We start from the raw sequence: 23023 nt of genomic DNA, 5'->3' as shown, positions 1-23023 counted from the left end.
CCTGACTTGGAAATATCTTTTACAAATTATTAAGGGTTAAGCTGGGCTTGATAAACTTTTTTAAAATTATAAGATCTTGGATGCTTCCTAATATTGTGAGCTTGAACCTGGCATGACATCTATCGTAAAAAATGAATAAAAATCTCATTCCCCGTCATTTTTGACAGGCTTTCTAATAGTATTTATTATTTTCTCAATCATTATAAATTTCCTAATTCATTGCCATCTTATTTTTATTTTATAAACAACTATAATTGTCATAATTGGGAGACTGATTTGTAAAATTTGATTTTTCGTAAAGTCAGTATGTATTGCGTTTGATGAGTCATTTTTATTTTTATAATTTTATGTTTTAGTTAAATTGGTGAGTCATTGTTATTTTTATAATTTTATGTTTTAGTTTAATCGCGTTAACATTTTATTTTTAGATTTATAAAAGTTAATTATTGTAAAGTCATTATGATGATGGGATAATTTATAATTTCTAAAAATGTATTTTTATCTTATAATTTTAATTTGAGAAAGAAGATATTTTTAGATTGTTAAATTTTAATTATTTATTTGTGATGATTATTGCTTCCCTATAAAAGGGAAGCGAAATTGTAAATTATCAATTCATTTTTTTTTGAATTCATTTTTTTTAATTAATTTTTTTTTACACAGTTATTTTTTTTTCGTTTTAAAAATTAATTAATATTTTTTTTTTATTATTGTGAATTAAAATATTTGTATTTATTCTGCATTGAATAAATTGAAATTAGTCAAATTTTGTTTCGGGAGGAGATCCGTAAAATAAATAAGAGTAAATTAAGTAAGCAGCGGTCACAACAGCAATAATAATTACTTGGAGTGACAAAAATTTAAAAAAATGATATATAACATTACTGAAAAGATGGCAATAAATTCTGAGTTAATTGAATTTCGTTTACGATATTATTTATACATCCATTTTCTTGACCACTTCATAACTTTTTATCGATTCGGAAAATGCGTATAAATAAGAAAAATTATAGCTTTAATTTCTTGCTAATACGCCATTTGGCGTAACTCTATCATCTCTCTTAATTAATTGTAAGGTAATTTAAAAAAAGATTAAAAAAGAGGGGAAAAAAGAAGGTATAAATTATTATATTCTATAAATTAAATTAAAGGAATTGATAAGGTTTGGCAATCATCAAAAAAAATTTTTGGGGGACTTATCAAGCCTATTATGATATTCCAAACTAAAAGTTAAAAAATAACATGATGAATGTAATGTTTTTAAGATTAAGGTTTATTAATTGTAAGGTAATTAAAAAATAAGATTAAAAAAGGGGGAAAAAAAGAAGGTATAGATTTTTATATTATAAAAATTAAATTAAAGGAATTGATAAGGTTTTGAGAAATAGTGGTTAATAGAGATAGAAAGAAAAGAATGAGATAATAAAATTTAGTGATAAATAGATATATTAAGGGAGGGGAAAAAAATAAAGAAAGAGTTATTTATAAGGATTGGAGATTATAAATAGGTTAGGATAAGAATATTTAAATATTTGAATATACTTGGTTATCTTCTTAATTATTGGTTATGAAAGAAAAATATGAAATAAAAAATTGTAATGTAAGTACTGACAAAAATTGTGAGTATGTTCAAAATAAATATACAAGTTGAGTATCTTGTAGAGATTTCATTAATGTGTAATTGATAATATGAGATGAAAATTGATAAGGTAATCTAAAAAATAAAGAAAGGATTAACTGAAATAAAAAGTTTCATTCATATTTACAAAGTGGAGGGAATATTGTTTTTATCAATTCAAAGACGATTTTTCAAATCTCTCAATCCATGTTAGGTATGTGTACACCATCAATTCTCGAAATTCCATTTATCTGTTTGTATAAAATAAATAAATAAAATCAACAAATAAAAATAAATACGTATCGATGACATGACGTAATGACATGACTTAGCAATGACATGATGTCATGATGACCTAGTGAGGACATCGGAAAATTATAATATAGATATATAATCAAAACGAAAAACAAAAGTAATAAAAGGTTAAGTTGTAAAAGATTAAATGTAAGTTGAAAGGCAAAAATAAGATAAATATATCAAAGTATAAATATGAAAATCATTTAACGAACGCGCGATATAAGTATTCAAATTTATCATATAACAATGAACATAGTAATATAACTTATAAATACCATTCATTGACCTAAATCGCAACAAATTTTGAGTTAGCCGCTTCTAAAAATCGGCTCAAATCGAGGTAGTTACTAAACGGTCGATTTTTAAAAACAACCCGATTAAGATCTCAATTCATAATATTATTTAGGATTAGATCCTAATCGGGCAGTTTTTAAATCGACCCAAATCAGGCCTTTTATTATAGGCGTAGCCCTAGAGGGGAATTAAAAAATTATTGAGGGCTTCGCCCCCAGACCCTATTTTGGGCGGGCCTTTGGCCCGCTTTTACCCTGTTTTCGGCCGGGTTATTTTAATCTATATATAGTCATAAAATATTTTTACAAGATAGAAGGTTAATTTTAATAAAAAAAATAAGCATGGAACAAATATGAAATATATTTTTATTAATTTATATAAAATATAATAAAATACTTGTATATACATTAATATAAAAGCATGGTAAATTCCAAACAAGTATAAGAAATTTATTTATAAAAAGTAAGTAGACATATAATTGATATTCCTCTATTATATAGAATTAGTTGCGAAATATTAGATAAAATTCCACTAGAAATATTTGAGAGTTAGAGAATATATTATAGTTAATATTTTAACAAATTTTATTAATCAAAGCTCTTGATAATAAATATAGAACAATTTGCATTAATTATTTAACGCCATATATTTATTTTAAATAAAAAACGACAATTAATCTTCATATTATCCATCCCACAATGTCTTTAAATGATATTTTCTGATGTCCTTATCAATATTTTATTGTTTTCTGTAAATATATAATTCGCTATAATGGTAAAAACTACTTGATTGAAGGCGCGTATGCAGGAATTTGATCTAAGGGGGGGGGGGTATAATAAAATTTTTCAAGAAATATTATTGTTTTTTAAAAATATCAAGCATAAATTTATCAGGACTAATTACTATTTCTAATACACAATTTTAAATTAATGTGTATTATAAAAAAATTATATGTAAAGAATCGCTTAAATGACCCAAAATAAATATTTGAATTTTTTGAGCCTTTACACAATAGGTTTCTTAGGAATAATTGCATTTTATATGTTATATATTTACAATATAAAATCCAATCTTCGTTGTGATTGAGCTAATTTTTCAATTATCTCATTCTTGCTTGTTGTCAAATGCCTACGAATATTCAAAAGATCCAAACCTTTCAAACTACTTTCAGATGTTGTACTTCTTGGTATGTTTTTCAGAGACTTTCAGGCCCGGCCCCTGGGCCAGACTGTATTTTGATTTTTTGAAATATACCCGGGCAGGGCCCGAATTTTCTTTAAAAAAACGCCCAAGCCGGGCCTGAATTATTTTAAAAAAAACACCCAATGTATTTTTTAAAACAGCCTAAATTTGAAATCGTTATTATTAGCTATAAAAATCAGAAATAAATATAATTTATTTTAAATCCTGGCTGGGCCTGAAAATTTTATTTTAAAAAAAGCCGAGTCGGACCTAAAAAATTTTAAAAAAAAAGCCGGGCCGGGCCTGACAATTTTTAAAATAAAGACCGGGCCTTAAAAAATCTTTAAAAAAAATCCGGGTCGTGCCCTGCAAATGGTACTTCTGCAGGCCTCTGTTAATCTTCTTAAAAAAGAGAATGTTCTCTCATTAGTTTACTAATGGGAAGAGTTTATAAACCCTTTTAATACACTGGGAATTTAATCTAAAATGTGTTTGAAATAATGGAGAGCATCCATAGCATTTTTTGGGACTATACCAACCATAGTTAATCTTATAAACATAGTTATTTAGCTAGTAAGGCATCATATGATACTTTAACATCTTTATATGGGAAGGCTTTTGTGGAAGTAATATTTGCAAATTAGTAAGTGCTGCATGATGAATTAAAAATTCATTTATTTGGGTTATAAATGTATCAGTATTTAAGATATACTCTTCTACTGATCTTATATTAATGTTTTAACGATGAGCTTGCCTTGTTACAAGTCGAGGGAGACAAATATTAAACATGTATAGCTCAACTCTTGACTCAACATTAAAATATATAATATGAAATTCTTCATCAACATTAGCCCTAATTTCCTTGAGTTCTGATAAAATCCCATCCGCTATTCTCATCTTCCTAATCAAGTCAATGTCATGTTTTTAAAAATTAATACTTAAAATATTGTATAATTAAATAATACATTCTCATGAGAAATAAAATTTGGAATAAGCATTGAATCCAATAATTTTCTTGCTTCTGGGAATTATTTCTTTCAGGCCATGTGATATTTCAGTAATAGCAAATAATTGGCTGTTGCTATTTCGTTTTCCCTGTTGTTGGACAAGAAATTTCAGAAATAATTATTATTTGACTAGAAATTTGAAAATGGTAGATAAATATTATGCCACTTAAAATTTGAAAATAATAAGTAAATATTACGCCGGAAAACTTGAAATCTAAATTAATTGATAAAATAACTTAGTAGATAAATGCAATGGATAAATGTGATAATAAATGTAATTAAATATATATTTATTATGAGATACAAATAAATATAAATTATATAAACAATAATATTTTCGAAAAATATATCCGTCATCTGCATTTTTTGGCTTTGGGAGGGGGGATTTATCCCCCTGCCCCCCCCCCGCTCCGTATGCCAATGCTTGATTGTCATATGATAATTGATAAAATTAGATATACTGTAAATCTACGACATATAATATTCCACTGTTTGTATTGTGCTTTAATTTTTTTATTTAATTTATGATATAATTTTGTCAATGGTTTTATTATTATATTTTACCTTTATTAAGATAAATAAATTAAAATTACTCACTTTATAAAAATTATATTTGATATATTATATTATTTAGTAATTTTATGGATATATTATTAATAATTATAATACATTTCACTTTTGTCTTAAGACTTATTTATGGCTTATATTCCGTTTCTTAAAAAGCATTTTTGGTTCACTTATTTTATAGATAAAATATTTTTTCCAAAAATGTATAAATTATGATGAATAGTTTTATAAAAAAATGTCAACATTCTTTCTTTCAAATTATTGTTTAAGATATATGCATACATTTTTGGGGGTCAGGGTATGGGGGGGGGGCTTAGGGGGAAATTTTTTATTAGCTTAAAATGATATTCACGAAAAGTTATAATTTTCTGAAATGGGGCGGATTTCCCCTTGCCCCTCCCCCCTGGCTACGCCTATGACTTTTAATAACACTAAACAGTAGTTTTCAGCTATTTTCATTGTCCAAAAATATATATCTTTTTTAAATATTTTACTTTAGTTTTACAGTTAAAAAGTTTTAACAATTCGATAAGGGAAATTTAAAATCGATATTAACTCATAGAATAAATTTAGTAGCATATTAATTACTGCTGTGGCTGTGTTAAATATAAATTGAATATGCAATAAGTGGTAGGATTTGAAAAATATTTTAGCCGGCATATGAATTTTCTGGCTTTGGGTGCAGGATCTGCCCCCACCCTTTACCCAGCACCTACTTAAATTTTTCTAATTATGTTTCCTCTAACCTTAAATTCATAGTTAGCTCGAATTAGCGGTAAAGAATACAAAAATACAGTATATTTTATACACTTCGCGACGATTTTGCTCTAACTATGAATTCAGGGAAATACATTTAAATGATTTTGCGAAAACACAGGACATTCCTATTTCCTGCTTTACATGGAGAGATATTTGTTACACACACTATCCAATATCCAATGGTTTAAAACCACGATAGAAATGAAATAACTTTAAATTTTTTTCGAATTTTTACGATATTTCTAATTATGCTTGATATATTGTTTCCAATAATTCCATACTATGATATATATGGAATTATATCAACATCTACTTTAGTATTTATTCTAATATATATTCAAATTATTGGTAGAATTTACAATATATTTTCAACCTAAAAATATTTTAAAGAACAAAAATGTCAAGCATCTGTTGGTACAATATTAGCAAATGAACAAACTCAAGCTAAGCAATACTTAATAAAGGGAAACTATAATGAAGCTCTAATCCATTTTCATAAGGCTGTGGGTAAATTATTAGTATTTTTTTATAATATATGTGTATTCTATGGCAGAAATTGCTCCTAATGAGCCATCCACATATTTCTCAAGAGCTACATGTTTTTTAGCTATGGGGAAGTCTAAATCAGCTTTAAATGATTTTAATAAAGTATTAGAACTCAAGCCTGAATCCCTAGAGGTAAATATCTAAAAACTTTATGCATTTTTATTCTCTATAAAAAAAATAGGCAAAATTATACAGAGGGGATTTACTCATTAAATTAGGTGATTATGATCAAGCACATATTGACTTTGAAAACATAGTAACTAATAAACATTTATAATAACCTTTTTCTATGATGGGAAATTATATTTAAATATGTGTTTATTTTATAAATATTTTAGCCTGGACTAGCTCATATTTTTTGGATTTCCTGTTTTTTTTAAATTTATGTTTATACTTTTATACCATTTTTTTAAAAAAATTTGATCATTATATTAATGCCTAGCCTTAATTTTTAAAATTTGGTTATCCTAAATTTTGGCTATATTTTGTAAATAGTTTTAATAAGAAATCAAAAATATGAGAACCAATTATATGTGTAAATAATTCATCATCTGATATCACTGATTTATATAATTTTAATTTATTCTAAAAATATTTAACCTATTTTGCCTGGGTTTATAGCTTTTATTTATTTTTATGCCATGGGTCACAGACAGTGATATTTAGGAATTTTATTTAAAACCTACTCACATTTCAGCGGGCCATGCCCTTAGACCCTCCAGTGCTGCTTGGCGTCACATTTGGCTATTAATAGTTATGGGTATTTATATTACCATTTTGCACTTACAATCAATCAGTCTTTTCTTCTAACTGAATAATTTTAATAACTAAGAAAATTCAATATCACTCACTCTTGGGTTTAAAGTAGTGTTGTTAAACAGCTTGTTTTGAGTCGATTTATAAAAACGGCTAATTCAATATTACATCCAGAAAAATATTACGCAAGCCTGAAGATTTTGGTCATAGAAGGAACAAAGGTCTAGACATATATTAACGAAATCTCAAGCTTAGGCATAATTTTTCTGGCTAAAATATTGAGTTAGCCATTTTGAAAAATCGGCTCAAACGAGCCATTTAACAACACTAGTTTATAGTAGATTAGATCCATTAACAAATCTTAATATTTAATTTTACACTTCATTGAGTTTATAGTTACTATAAAATCTCAACTTAGGGGAAACTTGAGGGTAGAGGCACATTAATCCATTCCAATTTACCAAGCTTTCACCATGTAAGAGAATTTAACCTTAATATAGCTAAATGTACCATAATACAGGATTTAATTTTTACCAAAAGTAACAAAATGCCTACTTTATTGTTTAGATTTATGAATAAAACTTTTTAAATCTAAATAAATAAATTTTAGGAAAGTTTTAAACAATTTTATAGAATTATAAAAACAATATAGTATGTTTTTAAATTCCATTTATACAATTAGAGATACCATGTTGATTTTTGGTCTGAGGAATGTTAGGCCATTTCATAGCATATATAGATTTTATTTAGACTAACAAATTCAATTTATATTCTACTTATCAAAATTTTATTTTAATTATTTTGTAACCCCTTCTAGATATTCTAAAATTAAATTTCAGTTACTTAGTTATGGTTAAGTTATTGCTCATTAAATTAAATCAATATAACTTTAAATCTAACCTTAAACATTTTTTATGGACCAAATAACAACATTGTTGGAAATTATTTATGTATACATAGATTTATACAAAATAGGAATGTATAAATTATTATAAAATGTATACAACAGAATAAGAATAAACTAGGGCTGTGCCGATATTAAATATCGGATTGGATCGGTCCCGATATTTGGCGTTTTTCAAAAATATCGGATCGGCCCGATACCTGTAAAAAACCCGATCCGATCGGATCCTTTTACTAAAAATGCAATTCTTATAAAACTTTTGAGTAATGAAACTTTGAATTATTATTTTTTAATAAAAAAAATTAATATTTAAAAAAAAAAAATTTTTTCGAGTTTCTATTTTACATTAATAATATTTTATAAATAATTTTTTTTTAAACAATGCAATTGTTATTTATTTTTTTAAATAGATTTTACAAGTTTTTTTATAAAAATAGAAAGGAACACCCAAAGTTTTAAAATTTTTTAAAAAAATAACACCAATTTTATTATTTATACTTTAAATAAAAATTATTTTAAATATGGTTTCTGAATTATGGAAATATTTTGATAAAGATGAAGGTAATTTTGCAAAATGCGTCATCTGCGGAATTCTAATTTCACGGGGAGGAATACTGAAAAATTCGTTCAATACAACTAACATTAGGAAACATCTGAAGCGTTGCCATCAAAAGGAATTCGAAGAGCTAACACAAAAAGAACGAGAAATATTAGAAAAAACAAATCAAATTTTTAAAAAAAGAGCCCTGAAAGTCAGCCAACAATATCAGCCATTCTTAATAAAACTAATATTTGGAAACATTCTGATCCTAAATCAATAATAATTTCTAAATTTATAGGGGAAATGATAGCGTGTGACCACTAGCCGATTTCTATCTTGGAGGATATAGGCTTTAAAAGGCTTTTACATCATTTATGTCCAAATTACAAAATTCCCAATAGAAAGTATTTTTCGCAAGGAGTTATTCCGGATATATATGAAAAACTCTCCGAAAAAATTCATAAAGAAATTTTGGTTGACGATTCTTTTTTATCCTTTACGGTAGATATATGGACTAGAAATTCAGGTGGCGATTCTCACATCTCATTAACATGCCACTATATAAACCAAAATTTTCAACAAATTAATAGAGTTCTAAATGTTAAAACATTTAATGAGTCGCATACAGCAATAAATATTGCTCAAATTTTAGATGAAATTATTAATTATTGGGGTATAAAGAAAAATAAAATACACCTAATCATTAGAGATAATGCACCCAATATAACTTTGGCCATGAAAAATGGGAAATTTCAAAGCGTTTCGTGTTTTGCACATAGTTTGCAATATGTTGCACAGGCAGCAATTTTATCACAGAGATCTATTATTGACATGCTTGCCCCGGGTTAGAAAAATAGTAGGACACTTTAAACATTCTTCTATTGCACAAAATTGTCTAAAAGATATCCAAATTCGATTAAGTCTAGCCCAGCACAAATTAATCCAGGATGTGCCCACTCGTTGGAATTCTACCTATTATATGCTCGAAAGATTGATAGAACAAAAAAGGGCGGTACAGCTGTTCATTATCGATAATCCTAATTTGGGAAATCTCTCATATATGAGTGGGAATTAGCAGAAAGGGTAATTGATGTTCTTGAACCAATTCAGAGAGTAACAAAAGAAATAAGTACGGAATCATGTTCACTTAGCAATGTTATACCCTTTGTTGAAATTCTGAAAAGTGAATTAACAATTAATGGGGACACAGATAGAGGTGTGCAGACTATGAAGAATACCACTAATAATCAATTAACAACTCGGTTTTTGCAAGTGTTGATAAAGTTGGATATTTTACAGCATTACTCTCCAATTGGATTCACTGGGGATAAAATATCAATATCATCAATGTTATTCGAGTTTTCTAAATAAATAACACAAATATAAAATTAGCATTTATAAAATAGTGGGTTTCATACAAACCCTATCTTTTGTTGATTTTGAAAAATCACCCAAACAAATGGGTCAATCATAGCCCAACCAAGCAATATTTAAATTAATATGAAAAATATGTTGTTATACTTTCTATATATAAAGATTTTTTTAAATATTCCTTGATTTCTATCAGGTATGGCAGGTCATCATTTACATTACTATCGATTTCATTTATTACTAGTTTTTCTTTGATTTTCAATTTATAAGCATCCCTTAAATTAAATTTTTTTTAATGTTAGGTGGAACATTTTTCTCATTGTCATTACCTAAGTTAACAATAAAATCTAAATTTATTTTAAAAAATATAAAACCTGGCGAATCTTTATTAGAAAATTGGAAGTTGAACATTATCATCACCTTTAAAAAAAGACTCACATGCAGTCCTGAGCTTTTCTATGTATGATATGTTTTTTGGCAAAAAGAAATCCTTATATCGAGAATCAAGTAATGTTGCGACAACATAATTGTCATCATCATAAATATCAAAAAACCGAGTGGTTAATTGATTATTAGTGGTATTCTTCATAGTCTGCACACCTCTATCTGTGTCCCCATTAATTGTTAATTCACTTTTCAGAATTTCAACAAAGGGTATAACATTGCTAATTGAACATGATTCCGTACTTATTTCTTTTGTTACTCTCTGAATTGGTTCAAGAACATCAATTACCCTTTCTGCTAATTCCCACTCATATAATGAGAGATTTCCCAAATTAGGATTATCGATAATGAACAGCTGTACCGCCCTTTTTTGTTCTATCAATCTTTCGAGCATATAATAGGTAGAATCCCAACGGGTGGGCACATCCTGGATTAATTTGTGCTGGGCTAGACTTAATCGAATTTGGATTACTTTTAGACAATTTTGTGCAATAGAAGAATGTTTAAAGTGTCCTACTATTTTTCTAACCCGGGCAAGCATGTCAATAATAGATCTCTGTGATAAAATTGCTGCCTGTGCAACATATTGCAAACTATGTGCAAAACACGAAACGCTTTGAAATTTCCCATTTTTCATGGCCAAAGTTATATTGGGTGCATTATCTCTAATGATTAGGTGTATTTTATTTTTCTTTATACCCCAATAATTAATAATTTCATCTAAAATTTGAACAATATTTATTGCTGTATGCGACTCATTATATGTTTTAACATTTAGAACTCTATTAATTTGTTGAAAATTTTGGTTTATATAGTGGCATGTTAATGAGATGTGAGAATCGCCACCTGAATTTCTAGTCCATATATCTACCGTAAAGGATAAAAAAGAATCGTCAACCAAAATTTCTTTACGAATTTTTCGGAGAGTTTTTCATATATATCCGGAATAACTCCTTGCGAAAAATACTTTCTATTGGGAATTTTGTAATTTGGACATAAATGATGTAAAAGCCTTTTAAAGCCTATATCCTCCAAGATAGAAATCGGCTGGTGGTCACACGCTATCATTTCCCCTATAAATTTAGAAATTATTATTGATTTAGGATCAGAATGTTTCCAAATATTAGTTTTATTAAGAATGGCTGATATTGTTGGCTGACTTTCAGGGCTCTTTTTTTAAAAAATTTGATTTGTTTTTTCTAATATTTCTCGTTCTTTTTGTGTTAGCTCTTCGAATTCCTTTTGATGGCAACGCTTCAGATGTTTCCTAATGTTAGTTGTATTGAACGAATTTTTCAGTATTCATCCCCGTGAAATTAGAATTCCGCAGATGACGCATTTTGCAAAATTACCTTCATCTTTATCAAAATATTTCCATAATTCAGAAACCATATTTAAAATAATTTTTATTTAAAGTATAAATAATAAAATTGGTGTTATTTTTTTAAAAAATTTTAAAACTTTGGGTGTTCCTTTCTATTTTTATAAAAAAACTTGTAAAATCTATTTAAAAAAATAAATAACATTTGGATTGTTTAAAAAAAATTATTTATAAAATATTATTAATGTAAAATAGAAACTCGAAAAAATTTTTTTTTTTTTAAATATTAATTTTTTTTATTAAAAAATAATAATTCAAAGTTTCATTACTCAAAAGTTTTATAAGAATTGCATTTTCAGTAAAAGGAAAAAGATCGGATCAGGTTTTTTACAGGTATCGGGCCGATCCGATATTTAATATCGGCACAGCCCTAGTATTTTGATTTCAAAATTTAGTAACCTAAATTTTTTAAATTTACAATACCTATATATTTTTTTTCTTTATCAATTCAGTTATTTAACATAAATAGTATTGTTATTCTAACCAAATTAATATTACATAAGCCTCGAGAATTTGCAAATAGATGTCCAAACCTTTCTTCCATCTATGAGCAAAATTTCCTTGTATAATATTTTTTGGCTAAAATTTTGAGTTAACCATTTTTAAAAAAGAGCGATGTAGCAACACTAGACGTGAATAGTTTAAAAGATGATAATTTTATAATGTAGATGAATTAATTCAACAAAATACAACCAATGCCCAATTTATAGAGGCCTTACACTAATGGATAAAAGACTAAAAATCTGCCCACTCTTTTTGCCAAATTTATCAAGGCATTTTCTAATAGAAGTTAATTGGAATTTGATTGTGACCTAAAATTTTGGTAAAATTATTGAGTTGCCCGAATTATCAAGAGAACAAATTAGACAGCTTTGATTATATAGGAAAAAATTTAATTTGATGAGTACATTGTGACCTCCATAAGGCACTATGTTTTGATCAAGAACATATTATTAAACAGTTTTAAAAATAATTTGATAGGGATGAACTGTCCATAAGGGGTCAAACTTAAGATAAGAATTTTGTAACATTTTTAGTTTTTACTGTAATATAATCTCTTGATTACCATTAAAAGCTTAGAAATAATCCCCAAAACAAAAATGCGAATTCTCAACTCATATTGGTGCAAAATTTAAAAGAGGACTATGAACACATTATTTGGTTGATTGAAGGAAATAAAAATTGTCGAGATGCCATACCTATGCTTGCAAACTTGATCAAAGTTTTCTAAACATTAAAAATATATACATAAGTACTTTATATTTAAAAAAACCTATTCTTTAAATTAGTTTTTTTAATAAGTCATATCCTTCTGACTCTAAATTATTGTTGAAAAATATTAGATCCTAGTCTTTTAGATTACCAAATGTTGAAAATTGAGAATATCATTATGTAACAACTTAAACTTTAAAACAAAATCATACAGTCAAGCCCAATGAATGTTAAACTGCATGAAATAAAAGCTGAATGCCTCCTAAACCTGGGTCAAATAACGGAAGCCATTGCGGAGTACAAATCTATCTCCAACTTGATACCTGATGACACAGAATTTATAATGAAGGCCAGTAGAGCTCTTTTTGATATGGGATTTATCGAAGACGCTCTAATGTAGCAATAATCGTTTATCTATATATTCTTTACTTAACAATTTGGTATCTAAATTGCTTCTGATATTTTTAGAGTTTGAACAAGGAGCATATTAATATATTAATATCGGTAATAGGAAAAAAAAACCCCGGATTTTTTTTCTTCATATTTATATAATTTGAAGCTATTCTCAATTCCAAATACGTCGAATTGAGCCTCGATTTCCTCCAGAAACTTGGAACGTGAATCAGAGCACTTTATCCGACGAAGAACGCACAAATAATCAATGCGAAGGTTGGAATCATCGTTTTTCTAATCTGGTTGGGAATAAATAGCCATCAATCAGGGTATTTATTTAAAAAAATGGAATTCGAGGTGGCTATCAATGAAACTAAACTTGAACGATGGCGTGTAGATAGTTGGACACCGAAAAAAAATTGCAATTATAATACCCATATTCGGTTAAAGAAATTTTGCGAGGAATATCGTGTAAGAGCGATTTCCTTAAATATTCTATGTCAATCAATATAATTATTATTCTTTGTATATATCTTGATTTATCAATAAAATAAATATATTTTATTATAAAATTTTGTCAAATTTAGTCTACTTAATATCGTAATTAAGGATAGATATTGTATTTATTACTATAGCAAATAATCTTTACGAAAATAAGAAATACATAGGTTATTTTACTGTGGTATTTTTTCCCAGTACCAATTTGAACTTTATCTTGTTTAAGCATTTTTATGGAAGAATATATGCGTAATCTTTAAATAATGAATTAGGGCCTAAAAAAATTAGCTTATTAATATATTATAATTTTATAATATTTTTTTCTAAAATACTAATTTATCAATACATTATAAATATGAACATATCCATTATAATCCAAATAAAAATATACCTCTATTATTAGGTAGTGTTGATAAACAACTCGTTTTGAGCCGATTAAAAACGGCTAACTCAATATTTCATCCAGAAAAATATTACGCAAGCCTGAAGAACTTTCTTATAGAAGGAACAAAGGTTTAGACATATATTATCAAAATCTCGAGGCTTAAGCAATATTTTTTTGGCTAAAATATTGAGTTAGCCGTTTTGAAAAATCGGCTCAAAACAAGTCGTTTAACAACACTATTATTAGGTCTTAAGTAAATTCTATAAATATGAAAAAAAAATTCGGGGGTTTTTTTCTGGGATTCATTAATATCCATACATATACAGAGATAAGCATTTTAAAATGTAACTTTATATATTTGACTAAATATTTATAAGAGTAGTGGGATTTGATAGATATAGTTATAATGGAGAGGAGTATATTTTTATCCATTTAGTAATCTTTTTTTATATAACAACGCTTCTTTGAGCACGCTTAATTGATAAGAGACAGGGGAAAACTATAATAACTATCAATCTCTCTCGGCCAATTAATAATTCGTTTTCTATTCTATTTGTTGACAATAATTTTTTAAATCATAAATAAGTACCATTTTTTGATCACATTGTGAAAGAAATCAACATACTCGATATTAGAAAAGCTACATTTTATAAATTTTAATTTTGTAGATTTACAAAAAAAAAGCAACTCATTGCCATTATTAGTTGTCTTGCCTAAATTAATTCATCCTATTTTATAAGGATATATTTTATTACCTTGGACTTATTTAAACTAAATTGCTCATAACAGTGAGATCAGAAAATGCCTAAAAGTCGATCCGGAAAGCAAGGCGTGTTTCCCTTTTTATCAATGGGTCAAGAAATTGAACAGATTTTTAATTCAAGCCACTTCCAATGTAGAAGCTTTACAGTTCAAAGAATGCTTGCATAATCTAGACAAATTGAAGCAAAGTATAGGAGATTCTCCTGATTTGCTTAGGGCTATGGCTCATAGGATATCTCAAAAGGAATGTCTCTGCATGGCCAAAGTATATCGCTTGACCTGAATATTTCATTATACTTTCCTATTAACTATTTTATATTTTTACATAATTGATGTTTCAATTTTATTCTTATAAGGACAAATGAGTTCATATACTGTCATATATTTTAAATAACTCAATAAAAAATCTCAATTTGTCTAATATTTTAAGAAAATTAAAATAAAACTCGAGACTATATTTTATCTTAAAATATTGTTTTGTATAATTAATTAGAAGGGAATCATGATAGGGGAAAATATTCCGCATTTATTGTGTTCATGATAGATTACTATAACAATTTAATTATAATGATATTAAAGTTTAATTCTTGGTACTTATATATGCATGCTCAATGACTTTTATATAAGGTCAAGACGCCGGGACATCTCTAATCGTAGCGTCTTTGGAACCCATCCCTTCCAAGCATAGCATCTTTTGGTGTGGATCTTGTTCAAATAAATTTAAAATTATATCTAGCTTTAAACTTACAAATTTATCAAAAAGTTAAATGTACCTATATTTAAAAAACGGTATAATTGTAAAGTATATTCTATATTTTAATATCTTCGCATTCTTTATTTTTAAATGGATGAAGAAATTAAATTTAAGAATTTTTTATAAATTGATGGCGACTGTGTTTAGATGCCTCAAGCTATCACGACCTTGAATTCCCATACTGAAAATAGCTTAGAACCTGAAATGCTCTTCAAAATAAAATTTCAAATGAAGATTTTTGATAAAATTTTATCTAAAATTCCTTTGTAAAAAAATCTTTAATTAAAAAAAAAAATTCTGATCTTTAAAAAGATTTTTTTTTCAAACTCTGCTCAGAACTATAAAATGAAAAGTAATAAATTTGATAATTTAATTAATTTATGTTTTAAAAAAAATACTGTTACAGTTTGCAGGGACACACTCCCTAACTTAAAAATTATAGACGGGAAGAGCGCTTGACCTTCACTAATGGCTATCAATTATAAAAATAATATTGAAGGTATACAGTATACACTTAAAGATGTAACACAAGGGAAATTTCCCCTATAATCATAATGTGATTTTTTGATCAAATAATTATCATATTTTACACAAATACTTTTTCGTGGTTTATAAATCATAATTTTGTTTTGTTTATAAACAAAAATCTCAAAATAAATAGGGTTGTATTGTAGTGTGTAAATGCTGCTTAGAAAAGAGCTTCTCTACCAAAGATGACAATACCAGCAGGGCTGAACCCACATCCTGAACCAGAACCCGGATATTTTACTGAACCAGAACGAACCTTTTTTTAAATTTACGGTTCAGAGTAAAAAAAAATTTGTATTTTTTTATTATAATTTCTTTATTTTCTTTTTAAATTATAAAAATTACAATGTATTACATATATTATAAAAATAAACATGTTTAAATTTTTTAACATAATTTTTTTTTCAATATTTTAAACATTATTTTTGAAAATAATTTTTCTGAACACCGAATCCTGAACCCACTCTAACCTGGTTCGGAGACTGAACCCCAACCTGAACCCTTTTTTTAGAAGGAAGGTTCACATTCCTGGACACTACTTATTTCTTAATGTAGTAATTGGAACATTAAATAATATAATGATTGATAATAATCTGGTTGAAATTCATATCATAACCCCACCAAATGATATTGCCGATGATAGTGATAGGCCAATATCTTCTTTTAATTCAACTAATAAAATAAAAATGAAATGGTTAAGGTTATGAAAATTGCGAATATTATTATATTACAACTTAGAAAACTAAAAGATAATATCGGAGATTTGTGTGATTGTTGAGACGAAAGCGATATATGGGATTTTGAGATTCGCAAGCCTCGACTTGCACCTAGACAAACAAATCCTTCTAGTATCAAGGGGACTCATTTTAGTATTACTATAAAACAATCGTTATTCAACTTTTGGATGCATTTTTAAAATCAAGCAACGATCTGTTCTTCATAAATGGCTCCTTCAAATTTCAAATACTAATATACCTAGAAATCTATCTCAGAATTAAATCTTCATGTTGAAAAATTAAACATCTAAATTTTATTCAGAGGATATAAATTTATCCGAAGGCCAATTAATTTCAGAACCTAAATCTTGTTGTGAAAAAATTAATATCCTACAAGAAACTCATGTGCATACTTAAATATATTTTGGAGCTTTCCCAAATAATATTAAGATTACTGAATATTTTGTTTACAATATCGATTAATAGAAGGATAAATGAGAGAACCTTTTTTTCATTGCGAAGAATAAAAACAACTTATCTCAGAAGTACGACATCAGAAAATCGATTCCATGGACTAAAAATTGGCCCAATTGCATAGAAGATTAAATTTCCATTTATGACCGATATTTTGATTAACTTTTTAGATCATCATATAATGTTTAATTCTAAATTTATATACCGGTTTATATAGCTATAATATTTTTTAACAATATTATATTCGCTATTAAATATTTTTTATTTTCCAATATTTTATTTGTTTGTTCGAAATAGTGATTTTTATGCTATAATAAATTTTATATGATGATTAGTACAAAAATCGGGTTTTTATAATCTTTATTTTCCCAATCCAAGAATAAATAATGAAATAAGAATCGTCGTAATCAATATTATTTTTAAGTAAAATACATGATTGACATATATTAAATGCCAACTGCAACACGCCCACATAACGGGCTAAGGAAATCCGCCATAACAAATTTATATTATAACGTATGCACTATTATATAATTATTGTCCTTAATTAAAAAAATGTTCCAAAGGAACATACATATTTATATCCTAATTACCACTTTATGTTTATTACAAAATTTAAGGGTTTGTGCCTATATTAAATTCAAATCGGATCGTTACTGATATGCCTTTTCAGAAAATATCGGAATCAGGCCGATATTTTTAAAAAACCGATTTGATCCGATATTTTTTATTGTTTTTGATTATTTTATTATTGAATATGTAATCATATAATTTTTATTATTTATAAATTAATGAAAGAACTAAAATACTATTTATTCTAATAAAATTTTGCGTATGTTATACAGGAAACCAAGGTAACGAAAGGATGATGTGTTGGGTCCCTGAATACTTATGGTGGCCCAACATGAATATAGAAATTCAAAAAATTACTAAGAGATATGTTCCTTGTAAAACCTGTTCCGCCAAACCCCGTAAAGAGATGAATAATGTTTGTCCGAAATTGACTCGCCCGTGGAATCGAATTGACATTGATTTTTTTGATTTAGACAAAAAAATTATTTCTTGGTCGTGGACGCTTATGTAAAGTGGATTGAATATGAGGAAACCCTTGGTTTGACAACTCAAATTGTCATTAGAACCTTACAAAAATTCTGGGCCAGGTTTTATATACCTGAAACCAATACAACCACGCCTAGTGTTATTAAACGGCTCGATTTTTAATAACGCTTAACTCAATATTTTAAAAATATTACGCAAGCCTGGATATTTTGCTCATGGGTGGCAGAAAAGTTTTGGCTAAAATATTGGGCTAGCCGTTTAACAACACTAACCACGCCGGTCAATGGCTATGCACGAGATAATGTTCGCAAGGAGATGTTCAGACAGATAACATCCAAGGTGAGCATGATGGAGGATTTGTTAGTAGAGGAGTAAATATATTTTTCTTAAAAATGTAGTATGATGGATTTTTTATATATTTTTACATTTATATATTGTTTATTCAAATAAAATTATTCGTGGCATTTTTTTATACAAATATACGATATTTTGTAATAAATATAAAATGGTAATTAGGATATAATAATAAATATTTGTTTTGGCGCATGTCCTTGGCCGGTGGTGGGCTTGTTGCTTAGCATTTTTATACATATATATTTTTTATTACGTCAATTATGTATTTCATTTTTATTCTTGGATTGGATTAAAGAAAATAAAGATTATTTAAAAACTAAATTTCAGGCATTAAATTCTACAAACTACAAAACAATGCATCAGCATCAATTATTTTCCAATTGTTTAAGAATAAATTATTCAGATATTATAAATAATATTGTTATACTTGATATAATAAAACAGACCCAATATAATGATGATTAGTTCATTGTAGCCAAAAGCATTCAAATATATAGGGATACGAGTCCTACTTATTTAATTATAGAAATTAGATTTTATTGAAATAGATTAATTTTTAATGAATTAAAATGCGTCTATTTATGGATTTTATAATTCTCTCTATTCACATCTATTTAGAATCAGCGTTTTTTTCTTGTTCAATTTCACAATAGCGCTTTCTTTCCCATTACGTAATTTATAATTATATAAATTTAGACAATATAATTTATATGGAGTTTTTTTAAATTCCATTTTATAATTCTAAGGTTTTGTTTAGTTTTGATTTATTCAAACAATCGCATTTATTATTTATTTTGTACCAATATATTTATAGTAAATCTGATTAAAAATAAATATCAAAACTAGGATAATCAACCAGCTGCTTTGGAAAAATGTGAAGATGCCTTACATATGGAACCTAACGATGTCGAAACGTTGTTGATCCGTGCACATATATATCTTGACAACGATGAAAATAACAAAGGTTTCTATATATATTATATAGCATTTGAATTTTATAAATGTTATTTTTGATTATCTAATATTTTCTGGTAAAAAACGATTTACTTACTACTTCTAGCTCATTTGCGTCATTATGGAAAAGCTTAATGTGCTCACAACTCCTATATATACTATTTACACATTTAAAATAGTATCTATTTATAAAAAAGTGTTTATTTAAACACCACTTTTTTTATAATCTCATTTATAAATTACGTAATATATTTTTTATTTACTAAAGCCAAAACCGATTTTGAAAGAGTAAAGGAAATCGACCCGAATGAACAAAGAGCTCATGAAGGTCTGAATAAGATTAAAAACGTGAACAAACGCAAGGAATTGAAAGATTATTATTCCATTTTGGGCGTCAAAAAGTAATATCAGAAGGAAAAAAATCTTTTTTGCCAAAAGAGTTTATTTTTTATTTAAATTAGGGCAATGCAAAGGAACTTTTTTCGGTTTGAAATTTCGTAAAGTGCCTAGTCATTAAAAAATTTCGAATTTATTTTTATCCATTTGACCAATCCATGCGGTATATTATTATACCGAACGATCTTAATTTGACCTTAAAAAAACTCATCGACCGGTTACTGGAGGTTTTACTGTTTATTATAATTGTATGAAAAATTTACTAAAAAATGAATAAAGATCGGCCAGCACAAAAGAAATAAGTAAAGCTTACAGGATATTAGCCCGTAAATGGCATCCAGATTTGAACAAGGACAAGCCAAAAACTGCTGAAAAGAAATTTCAAGACATTGGTGAAGCCAAAGAAGTTCTCACTAATTCGGGTATATACAATTTTCTATCATTTTTTATTTTTATTATTTTAGAAAGAGTAAATTAAAGTTCGACGCGGTCTGGCTTGCATACATTTTGGATCGATTTTTTGACGAGGCTCATAAAAAATTTTTGCCTATTCCATAAAATAATTTTGCACCAAATTTTAGGACCGACATTGCTAAATTATATATAGGGGATCCGATTACGGTTCCGCGGCAAAAAAATATAAAGATCTCGATTCGTTGATTCAGGTGCTTAAAATTATAAAAGTTCCGGTTTGGTTAAAAAAATTATAAAGGTTTGGTTACCGCTCATAAAATTATTAAAGGCTAGTTCTGTTATAGCGGTTCGGTTCGTTTTAAGTCACTATTAATTATCTAAATCTGAAAATTTAAGCCATTCTTCATTCAAGAGTAGCGTCATGCGTCATCAAACTAAGATTTTTAGAGATATTCAATTTCTTTTTTTGCTTAAATAAGCTTGTAATATTCATCTCCAATGCACAATTTAACAATATTACTCTCTATGTCCGTTAAAACTTTTTAATATTGAGGGAATTACAATAACACTAACTAATTTATCATTAAAGTATAAATTTTTAATATGGTTTTCCTATTAAATATATAATTTAAAAAATCAATAAAACTATTAGGAGAATTTTAAGCCCTAAAGAATAACCTTAAAATTTTCAAAATAGTTATTTTTTATTATAATTGTTTCTTACATACACGATTATGAATTGTTCAATAAAATGTTTGATTTTTTTCCCTTGTCTTTTAAAAAAAATCAAATTATTCTTAATTTTGATTCATGCGAATGCTAAATTATTATGAATATTTAATTATTCTATTCGAATTTCTGGAGACCTAAACATAATTGAAATTAATATAAATGCAAAGGCTTGCAAGGAATTTTAGAGATGATACATTATTAAAGTGGTCCGATGTTGGAATTGTCATTTATTAAAAAATATTACATTATACTATGTATGTATTATATTATAATCACTTAATTATGTGGGTCTATTTTAACTCCATTATAGTACAGAGAGCCATTTTAAAATTATATCACCAGTTTAACATTTTAATGTGTTTTTAAGGGATGGTAAAATATAAAATAAGATTTTTTAAATTAATAAGCAAAATAATTGTTATATTAGAATTTTGTTGTTACAAGCTTAAGAATTATATTTTTTATCGCACCAGAATATTTCACTGAAAAAAGTGATAAAATATTTTAGAAATTAGGAGGTTTAATAGTATATTTTAGATAGTAATTCATAAAAAGTATTAGACATTAAGACTATTATCCCTTTCTTATCATTTATAAAGAAAAACGGAAATTATACGACAGCGGAATCGATCCCAATCGACCAGAGTCTCAACAACAAGGTGGTACACCATTTTTCTTCCAGAACGGCGGTGGCGATTTTTTCCAAACCTTCGATGGATTCCCTTTCCAGGGTCAAGGGTTTCAATTTCGCTTTGATTTTGGATAAATTTGTCTACATCTCATTCATTTCGATCTTCCTTTTTTTCTTATATCTAAACGAGTGTTAATAATTTTAATTTATTCCGCAATTCATTCCCCCTCCCTAAAATACATGTTACATTTTAAGAAAAACGAGATTCATTGTTTGAAATATAAAACATTTTTGTTATATTATTTTTGACATTCGCCTTTTTATTCATCTTGTTAATGGTTGTAAAATTTGATACTATTAATGTATGTAAAAAATCAATTATATTATAAAATAAAATGATTTAATTTAAATGATGCATAAATCTATCATAAGTGTTTTCTCCTGCATTAGAACTATAAATTATTAATTGAGACGTAATTTTTAAATGTAAAAATTCTGATTTGACTTATAATATGTTCCTGCATATGTATACCTAGTGCTGACATTTCTAAAAAATCAACGTGTTCAACGTTCATTGACAAAAATCGAAGTTCGCTTCACTTTCAAAAATAAGGAACGCGTTCACCCGTTCAAAATTTTATGATAAATTTTTTTTGAATTTAATATAAATAAATGTTTTATATTTTTTACAATATATTAGCCATGTTAAAAAATAATATAGTTTTATTTTGATAATATAATTATAAATACAATATAATATAGCGAATAAAAAGATATTTTATTCAAAATTTCCATCTGATAGACAGGAACACTTGGCAGTTAATAAGGCATTAGCTATACTAAAAACGCGCTCTACAGTAGCAAATGAGGGGTTTGCGGTATTATACTCAATAAACAACTCTTTTAACGTGGGGAATTTAAAACATTTATTGATTTATCCTTTGCTTCAAAAAATTGGGATAAGATATCCTCCTCCAATCCATCCTCTACTCTACTTCCTCGTCAAAAAATATCCCGAAATTAACAGTTCATTATCATTTCTAGGGTTGTCAATGCATTAATAACGCTATAAGTTTATGCGAAAAGGAAAAACA

The 23023-nt window shown here is 27.0% G+C and overlaps 1 protein-coding gene across 1 annotated transcript; it reads left to right on the top strand.

Annotated features, from left to right (window-relative positions):
- The first annotated feature begins 5917 nt into the window (after positions 1-5917).
- Positions 5918-22264, top strand: LOC135922848 (dnaJ homolog subfamily C member 3-like). The gene is made up of 11 exons (XM_065457338.1): positions 5918-6072; positions 6115-6231; positions 6278-6402; positions 6452-6526; positions 12743-12889; positions 13094-13275; positions 14945-15182; positions 19649-19766; positions 20025-20157; positions 20432-20574; positions 21898-22264. The coding sequence occupies exons 1-11, from the start codon at positions 5973-5975 to the stop codon at positions 22062-22064; spliced, it is 1545 nt and encodes a 514-aa protein (XP_065313410.1). The 5' UTR covers positions 5918-5972; the 3' UTR covers positions 22065-22264.
- Positions 22265-23023: the final 759 nt, after the last annotated feature.

The sequence above is a fragment of the Gordionus sp. m RMFG-2023 genome, chromosome 1, assembly GCF_954871325.1.
Source record: "Gordionus sp. m RMFG-2023 chromosome 1, tfGorSpeb1-WG-v2, whole genome shotgun sequence".
Classification (NCBI taxonomy): domain Eukaryota; kingdom Metazoa; phylum Nematomorpha; class Gordioida; order Chordodea; family Parachordodidae; genus Gordionus; species Gordionus sp. m RMFG-2023.
The sequence above is the reverse complement of the archived record's forward strand: the minus strand, read 5'-3'. Positions and strand labels throughout refer to the sequence as shown.